Here is a 9,049-nt window from a genome sequence, read left to right as displayed (position 1 = left end):
AGGCTGGGAGGGAGGCAGCGAGCTGTGAAGGCCACCGATGCCTATCGTGGCCGCAGGGGCTGGCGGGGGCCCAGCAGAGCCCACGCTGGGTGAGCAGCCCTGAGCCAGAGAACACAGTGGGCACCATTTAACCACAGGGAAGGCTGATATGAGTGCTGCCTTGCTGCAGCTGGGGGCTGGAGGACGCACAGGGTCCCTGCCCATCCCCAAACGCACGGAAACACAGGACAAATCGTCCTGAGCCGCCCAGACCACACACACCTGCCTCCCGACTGACCCCTTCACTCAGTCCCCTCCCCTGGAAGCTCCTGCCCCACCCCCGGCCTTCCGGGAGGGCCCCAGTCCACAGGACGGGGGTCAGGGTCTGAAGGTCAAAGCCCAGACACTGCCTGCCCAGGACGGACACTTCCTGGGGGTGTCCAGGTGGTCAGCAAGGAAGGAGGCTGAGACTGGGGTGATGGTGGCTTCTATTTTAATGTCCTCAACTGCGATCCATAAATAGCTGTGACCTCTGCTGTCCCCGGGTGACCCCAGAGATAAGCCTTGGCCACAGCTCGGCGGGGGTCTATCCACATGCACGCCAAGGCTGGACAGGTCCCCGGCGTTGGCCACAGGGCTGGGGCAGGGGAGGAGCTGGGCAGGGGGCCAGGGTGGCAGGAGCGGGACCAGCACGTTCAGGGCGAGGGTGGACGGACTGCGGGAGCCGGGGTCAGACCTCGGCACCCAGGGGGCTAGGCAGGACGTCCTCAGGGGGCTGGGAGCTCCCGGCCCTGAGGCAGGGGCCCCAGCCACTGCCGGCAATGACAGGGTCCTCCGGGGCCTGCAGGGGGAGGCTGGGGGGCTGGACGCTGGAGTCCGCCTCGCACTTGGTGGTGTGGCCGGAAAAGGGTTCCGGCGCTGGGGGACGCAGCATGCCGGGGGGCTCAGGGGGCCCCGGGGCCAACGTGGGGTGCAGCTCGGCCGGCCCCCAGACCCCGACAGGACCCCCGGGCCCCTTGGTGGGCACGCGTTTCACAGAGAGGTCAAGGGGTGTGTCCGGCGGCCGCACGGCCCGCTCCAGGGCCTGGTGGATGGAGAGCAGCTCTAGGCGGATCCTGCCCAGCTGCTCCCGCAGCGGCTGTGGGGCCAGGCCCCCCGCGGGCACCAACTGCCCCAGGCGTTGCTCCACTCTGGCGAAGTCGCCCAGGGCCTGCGCCAGGTCCTCACCCATGTGCCCTGGGCTCCCAGGCACTGGGCCCCATGGCTGCTGGGGGAGGGGGCCCTGGGAGCCAGGGGGCTCAGGGTCTGTGCCTGGCTCCTTGTCCTCAGGCCAGAGCATTGCGGAGCGGCCGGCAGGCGGGCTGCAGGGAGGAGCTGGTCAGGGGCTGAGCTGCCTGGCTGCACCCCAGCCCTGCCCACTGCCCCGGGCCCTCTGCTCCCCACAGTCCCCCATCAGCCCAGAACCTGGGGACCCCGAAGACGGGCTGGCTCCCCAGTCCCACCTCCTCTCTGTGGCCTGGAGCCCCACCACCCTGCCCAGCCCTCCAACCTTGCCAGCCCTGGAGCTGGGGGCCCAGGACACCCACCTGCTCTGGGAGCAGAACCTGGACAGGCTGGGAAGGGCCTTCGGGAGCCCCAGCCTGCTCCCCAGGGGCGGCCTCCTCTTGGGGTCACTCTGGGCAGCCTGTTCTAGCTCCCCTGCCCGCCCTGGGTCCCTGGGGGTGCCGCAGGGCCGGGGACCCCCCAGCATGCCAGAAGCCAGAGTCCCAGGGGAGGCCCCGGGGCGGGGAGGGGCCTTGGCGGAGGCAGCCTTGCCGGCCGGCAGCCCCACAGTGTGCTCCAGCAGCAGCGGGCAGTACAGGTGGGGGGCCAGGGCTGGGCGCTCGGGGGGCTGCAGGGCTGGGAAGGCTGCAGTCGGGGGCAGCAGGGGGCCCGCTGAGGCCAGGAAGGGCACATGGGCTGCAGCGGCCAGCGAGGGCCCCAGGTAGGAGAAGAGGCCTGGGCCCAGAGGGCAGTTGACCCCTAGCAGGGACAGGTGGAGGCTCTGGGCCTCGGGGAACTCTCCCGGGGCGGGTGGGGGGTAGCAAGGGGCACTGCTCTTGGGGCCTGCCGCGGCCACGTCCCCCACAGCCGTGCTCTTCGGGCCCCCGCTCAGCCCTGGCTTCCAGGACTCGGCCAGGAGCCCGCCAGGGCCCAGACCCTTCCGGGCGGCCCTAGCCACAGGGGCCGGGGAGCCCGGGGACCCCTCGGCCCCAGCCCTGGTGTCCCTGCCCTGGTGCAGGGAGAGGACGTCAGTGCCCACCAGGTCGGGCACGGTGGCTCCCTGGGGCTGGCTGCCGGGATCCGAGGAGTCCCCTGGGCGGGCGGGGGTGGGTGCTCGCGGCCTGGGCGCGGCAGGGGCGCGGCGGCACGCCCAGTCTGGGGAGTCGAGCAGCAGAGAGAGGGAGTCTTTACAGAGGCTGTACTTCATGTGGTTGTAGAGATGCGACTTCTCCAGGCAGGTGAAGGGGCACTGGAAGCACTTGTAGTTGTAGGGCTTGCCCCAGGGCCGCGGGATGTAGTGCGGCTTCTTGGGCTTCCTGGGCCGCGCCCGGGCCCCTGCGCCCACACGGCTGGCGCCCGCCTCTCGAGACATGGCAGCCCGCTGCTGGGCAGGCCCGGGCACCACGACACCTGCAGACGTGGGGGCCACGGTCAGCGCCGGCCCGCCTCTGCCCGACTCCCCACTCTCCCTCCAGGGCTCCTCAGTGCCAGGGAGAAGAGCCCGGCGCCCCCACCCCGCCCTGCGGCCCCTCGCCCGCCAGTCCTCCCCGGGCACACGTTCAGGGCGGCCAGGTGCAGCAAACGAAAACGCAGGACACTTAAATCTGACTCAGATAAACAATCATTTTTTCGTGTTAAGTACGGCCTACGCAATATTTGGAACACACACTAAAAAATCATTCATTCTTCATCTGAAATTTAAGTTTACCTGGGCGTCCTGAGTTTTATCGGGGGGACCCTACACATTTCCCCGCCCCCGAGGCCAGGCCAACCCGCCGGCCAATGTCTGAGGTAATTCAGTCCACGTCCCCGTCTCCAGCACCAGGCAGGCTCCTGACAGGCACGTGGGCAGCGAGGGAGGGAGCACAGTGTGGACACCGGCCCCTCCTGGCCCTGCTCCCCTCCGGACCCCCTGCCGGAAGCCGGTTGCAAGCTGCCAGGACGAGACACCAGCAGGAGGCTCCGGTCTGGAGAAGGCTGCGTGTGCACACGGACGCACAGGCTCGAGCCCTCTCCAGCGGGCGTCAGGTGGACACTGGGGGTCTCTGAGGGGGCAGGCCAGGCTGGGGGGAGTGGACGTCACAACACGGCCCCACGGTGCAGCCACCTGCTCAGCCCGGCTCCATCTGGGTGGCTTCAGGCAGGTCAGCGGCCGAGCCCGCAGCGGCCGCGCTCAGCCAAGACCCGCTTCTCCCCACGCCCCGCACGCTCGCCGTAAGCCGCTCTGCACTCCATCTGGGCCGCCACCTGGGCCGTCCACCGCCCCGGCGCGCGCCTGTGCGGGGTGCACACAGGCTCCGGGTGTGTGCACAAGCACGCAAGGCTCCCGCGAGCCAGCTCAGAGAAGGGTGCGCCAGGTGCAGAGCGGCCTGGCACCCACACTCGCATCTCAAGCCTGACGCAGAGCAGACGCGGCTGCTTGTCCGGAGAACACTTACAGCGGACACGGGGTGTGGGGAGGCAGGCAGGCTCGTGCAAACACAGCGCACGCATGGGCGCACGTTACATGCCACACTGAGGACACACACAGACGTGGCTGGGACGCACACAAGGTCACAGACACACTCGTGCATGTGGGCACACAGGGCTGGCTCCCCGTTGCTCGTGGATGGTCCGTGGGTGAGGGGGGCAGGGCCGCGCTGACCCTCCGTGCCGACCACCAGCTCTGCCCACACAGCCAGTTACGTCTGTTGCCCCAAACGACGGTGGGCACCCCCGTTAGGGCACCGCCAAAGGGGTGGAGAGGGTGGGTCTGGGTCCCCATAAAGGGGTCTGCAGGCTGGCAGGGGGGCAAGTAGGGGATAACTGACTGCTTTGCTGCCTGAGGGTGCGGGGGCTGGAGGAGGGGGCTGGGCCCAGGAAAGGGCCTGGAGCTCCTGGGGGGCTGCAGATCCAGCCTGGACCTGGTGGTGGGTGCCCCGGCAGCCCCTTCTCCCTGTCCTCCCAGATGTGGATGACAAATGGGCGTGTGGGCTCCCGCGACAGAGGCGGCTGTGCCGGGCCATCGATCACCCAGCCCTGGGAGCCACACAGCTGTGCCGACTGGTGCTCCGCCCGCCCTGCCTCCCAGCTGGGACTGGGGGCTCCTCCTGGGCTCCCCTATAGGTCAGGACCTGGGTTGGGGGGCTTGTCCAGGAGCCATCTCAGCAGCTGCTGACCCCAGAGGATGCCCGGCACTCGCAGCACGAGTGTACACAGAGCGGAAGACACCCCCAAACACCAGCTGCTCACACACACACAAAGGCACCCCCAGTCCCACACGTCCTGGCCGGCGACTGGTGCATACTCCCAAGGCAGCCTGAACCCTGCTGGCCCAGACACCCGGCCTCGCTGACCTTCCCAGCATGGGGGAGAACAGTGGCAGAGGGACACCAGGTCCCACCCCAGGACAGGAGGGGACACCCAGAACCTGGGGCCACGGACCAGCCACCAGCAGGTCACAGCCCCTGTTGCCGTTGGCCCCTTGGGACTGAGGGGCACCCCACCGGCTGGGTGTGGAGGGCAGGAGGGACCAGGCGCCCCTTCAGCTGACGTGGGGCTGGCTGGGACCCCAATGCCTTCTCCGGACCTCCCCAGCCGCACCCCTGAGGGCAGCCCTCCCTGAGGACGTGCCCAGAGGGCCCCAGGGGCAGAGCCTGGACGCTGAGGACTGGGGGTGTGGGGCCGGCCGCCGCCCACTCCCGCACTCCCAGCCCCCCACGCCCCCAACTGCGCCCCTGCGCCCCCCCAGCGCGCCGCCCCAACAGCGCCCCCCACACCCCCACGCTGCTCCAGCTGCGCCCCCGCGTCCCCCCCGCATCCCCAATTGTGTCCCTCGCGCCACCCCAACTGCGCCCCCGCGCCCCCCGCGCCGGGCCGGAGCCGAGCCCGCGGCGCTGCCCAGTCGGCGCGAGGCCCCGCGAGGGGCGCAAACTTCCCGCGCCAGCCCCGGCCCGCGCCAGCCGCCACCCGGACCGCAGACGGGCTCAGGCTCGGCGGCGACCCGGTCTCCCGCAGGAGAAACTGAGGCCCGGCGCTGGGAGCAGGTCCCCGCGGGGCCTGCGGTCACTCACGCGGCAGCGACTCCCCGAAACCTCCGCCACTGGCCGCGTCCCCCGACGCCGACTCGCACCCACCGAAGTTGGCGGCAGGAGCGGCGCGCGTGCGCCACGGCGCCGGGCTCCTGGGGGCGCTGCCACCTCCGACCCCGGCTGGCGGGGGAGGGGGCGTGGGGGCGCCGGCGCCGGCAGCCGCCCCCGGCCCCCAAGCCCCTCGCCGCCCACGCCCCCCGCGCCCAGCCGCCCTCGCGCGCACTCACCGGCCTCGCGCGCCCGGACGCGCTGTGCGCTCGGGGCGCCCCGCGGACGCGGCCGGAGCGGCGGCAGGTGACACGGCGGCGCGGCCCCACCGAGCGGGACTGGCAGCGCAGGTGTGCGCGAGTGAGGGGCGCCTGCACGGTCCCCGCCCCCGTCGCCTGCAGGCTGCCGCGGGGGTGCGCAGAGGCGGCCAGGTCTCCCGGGGTCCCCGCAGCCGTGTGGTGGGGTGTCAGCGACGGAGGGCGCCGGGAGAGGGGCCGTCAGCTCTTATCCGTCAGGGCTCCGGCCCCTGACAGCCGCCTGCCCACCCAAGCCAGGGCCCAGGGGCTGAGCCCCAGGACAGCGCGGGTCCTCGCGCCCGAGCCAACCGGGCAAGGGCAGAGCTCAGAGCGGGGCGCCAGAACCGGCTCAGTCGGTGGAGCGGGGCTCTCCCTGGGCCAGCCCTGCCCTGTTTCCTTTTCTCAGAAGGGAGGCGAAGTGGATCTGCGCCCCCAGCAGCCCCAGCCCTGCGCACGGACGGCCACGGCCCCACACACCCCTGTCTGGATGCAAAACCCCCCAGCCCTCCCTCCCCACTCGCCTGGGGTGGCTTGGGGCCCCCACGACCAGCGACCGCATGGTCAGCAGTGCCCCCAGCCCCACTTCCCAGGCTAAACCGGGTTCCAAGTTGCTCCCTGAGCTGTCAAAACGTGAAGGTCTGGGGTCCCCCTTCTCAGCTGTGTCCTAGCAGAAATTCACCTGATAGCCAGTTCTGTCCCAGACACGGACACAGGCGTGGCTTTGCTCAGGGGAAGACACCGTAACCCAGAGACCTGTGACATGGCACTTCAGGCACAGGGTCCCCAGCCAGAGGGGTGAACGCTGCTCTAGGCCTGCTCTGCGGAGGCACAGACAGCGTGTGAGGCCCTGGGACTCCCTGCAGGCTCAGCCACAGGCTCCTGGGGTGTCCCCGGCTGAGGTTGGGGGACAGGGATGCTTTGGGGAAGGAGGACTCTGTAGAGGCTTCTGGGTATCGCCCCTTGCTTGGAGCAGCCAGAAGCGAGCACCGGGTCCGGAGTCCAGCACCTGCTTGGCCCTGTGAGGCTGGCCTTGGTTTCCCTATTTGTGGTGGGGGTGATAGCTAGGGCTGTGGCTGGCAGGGGTCACCATGGTGCTGGCCAAGAAACGGCCCCTGGCTCTGTGGGCGAGTGCCCCGTGACAGCTCCGTTCCCACCAGAGACGTCCATGGGCTGGGGCTGGGGCTGGGGTGCCGGGGGTGGCAGAGCATGTCAGCCTCTCTCCGCCCGCCTGGCCTGGCCCAGCTGACCAGCTGACCGTGCAGGCAGCCCCGGGCCGGAGACAGCTTGGGCAGCGTCACGCCAGCAGCCCTGTGGAGAGTGGGAGCCAGGAGGCGGCTGCCCCTGCACAGACCCTCTCTGGACACGCTCAGCCGGGCTCGGGCCCTCAACACGGCCGGGGCCCAGGTCACACAGACAGTGGCAGTGGGGACTCCAGGCCATGGTCCCTCCGTTCCAGGGATGCCCAGTGCCTTTCAGCCCCTCACTGGTCAGCCCAAGGCTGACCCCTCTGAAGGTCTGGAGGAGACCACAGCTGACTGCAAGGGAGACGGGCCGGCTCGAGCCCATGACCCTCATCCAGGGGAAGGAAGGTGAGGGCCAGGACGCCCTGGTCCTGGGAGCCCTGGTCTTGGGGTGCCCAGGCGGCAGCATGCAGGGAGCAGAGCCCAGTGAGGCTCAGGGGCCGAAGGGCCCTGGGGAGATGAGGCTGGACGAGTGGCAGGGGCCTACTCAGCCCTGCAGAGCAGTGCCCGCCTTGCAGGGCCTTTCAGTGCAGAAGTTTGGGCCAGAGGAGGAGGGGCGGTACCCAGAGGCAAGACTCAGACACATTTCTGGGCTTCCGGGAGGGTCTGTGCTGGGAGGATACGTGGGCCCAGGCCTGCTCGGGGCTCCCTGGAGTTCGGGTGGGGCTGCGCCCAGCAGCCTGAGCACAAGGTGGGCGTGAGGGTGCTCATCCGGCCACTTGCCAGGAATGGCCTCGCGAGGCTGGGTCATCAGTGCAGCCCCTGGCCCTGGTTGTCTGCCGGGGGGGCTCCCTTGCTGCGGGCCCCTCCCACGTTGCTCCTGGGCCCTGACTCGCTGCACACAGGGCTGGCCTTGGGCTTGGGTGGTGGCCCAGCGTCCTGAGGCAGTGACCGGGACCTCCCTGACCGGAGCCTGAGACTCCCGTCCACTCTGGGCCGTGGCCCCATCTGCAGCATGGGTGGTGGACGTGCAGTCTCTGGGCACTTCTGGTCCTGGGGGTCCTGGGGGGGCCTGGCGTCCTCTCCTTGGCCAGTCCTGGTGCAGGAGGGGGCGGGGACCCACAGCTCCTCTTTCCGCCCCCAGCCAGAGGCTCATTTCAGCCATTAACCTTCTCTGCCCGGCGTGCCCACGGCTGCCCGCCTGTCACCTCCATTAACGCTGGGGCCGTGTGCGCCAGGGGGCTTGTGGGCAGGACAGAGAGCCCAGGCCCAGGGAAGGCAGGGTGGCAGCAGTTTCGCGGGTTGGCAGAGTCTGCGGCAGTGCGGTGCCTGGGGGCAGGCCTGTCTCACCCCCTCAGCGTCGGGCACACGGCCCTTGCCAGGACAGGCGTGGTGCCAGCTGGCCCGCACCTGCCCACGGGTGCAGGGACGAGGGGTCTGTCTCACGAGCGGCAGCGGCTCTGGGAGCCCTGGGTGGGGTGAGTGCCACCAGGGTGCTTGGACTCGGTGCGTTTGCCCTGGGACACGTGGCCGCCCAAGAGCATGTGCGAGAACCCCAGGCCCAGAGAGCATCTGTATCCTCAGGGCATCACCCTCTTACCCATTCAAGGTGGTCTCGGGGACCCCAGGCTGAGAGGACGGCCCCGGGCTTGGCCTGGGCAGGGTTGTGCCTGAGGGCCCTGGGCACCCACCGCAGCTGCCGCCCGTGGTGGTGCTGGTCACAGCAGGGACACAGCAGGGCTGGTCGGCTGGGCTGGGAGAGCGCAGGACTCGAGGGCTGGGCAGGAGCGTGGCCCACGGGGTGAGCACAGGCTTGGCCTGGGGATTCTCTGCCTGGGGTCTGTCCAAGCTAGTCTGCCCTGGGGCAGGGTCCTAGGGCAGGCGCTTGCCCAGGACTCCGCTTGGCAGCCGGACCCTCCATGGTGGCCCCAGGCTGCTCCGTGCCTGACGTGCTGTGGCCCTGGCCATCCCAGAGCCCACTGCCGAGAGTCTGAGCACCCATCCCTGCCCCAACCAGGTGGGTCCTTTGCATGCTCCAGCCCGGACATCTGGGTCGTAGGCCCCCTGGGTTGGGGTGTGAGGCCGACTCTCCATGCGCCCTGGGCACCGTGGGTGGAAGAGGCTCCTGGACGCTCCTTGCTGCAGTGGGAGTGAGCTCCCCGTCATGGGAGGCATGCGAGCTGGGGCAGGAGCCTCTAGAATCAGAGGGAGTGGCCAGGCCAGGCGGGTGGGATGAGAGGCACAGGCTGCCTGAGCCCCCACCCGGTTTCTG

General features: G+C 70.1%; 1 protein-coding gene across 1 annotated transcript; it reads right to left on the bottom strand.

Annotated features, from left to right (window-relative positions):
* Nucleotides 1-709: 709 nt before the first annotated feature.
* On the bottom strand, nucleotides 710-2,614 carry PRR35 (proline rich 35). The gene is made up of 2 exons (XM_012659589.1): nucleotides 1,566-2,614; nucleotides 710-1,340 (listed from the first exon to the last, which is right to left on the bottom strand). Exons 1-2 carry the CDS (start codon nucleotides 2,612-2,614, stop codon nucleotides 710-712), a joined length of 1,680 nt encoding a protein of 559 aa, XP_012515043.1.
* Between the last annotated feature and the right edge of the window lie 6,435 nt (nucleotides 2,615-9,049).

This window comes from Propithecus coquereli, unplaced genomic scaffold (assembly GCF_000956105.1).
Source record: "Propithecus coquereli isolate 6110/MARCELLA unplaced genomic scaffold, Pcoq_1.0 Scaffold621, whole genome shotgun sequence".
NCBI lineage: Eukaryota > Metazoa > Chordata > Mammalia > Primates > Indriidae > Propithecus > Propithecus coquereli.
Note: the sequence above shows the minus strand (reverse complement) of the source record. Positions and strands in the feature narration are given on the sequence as shown.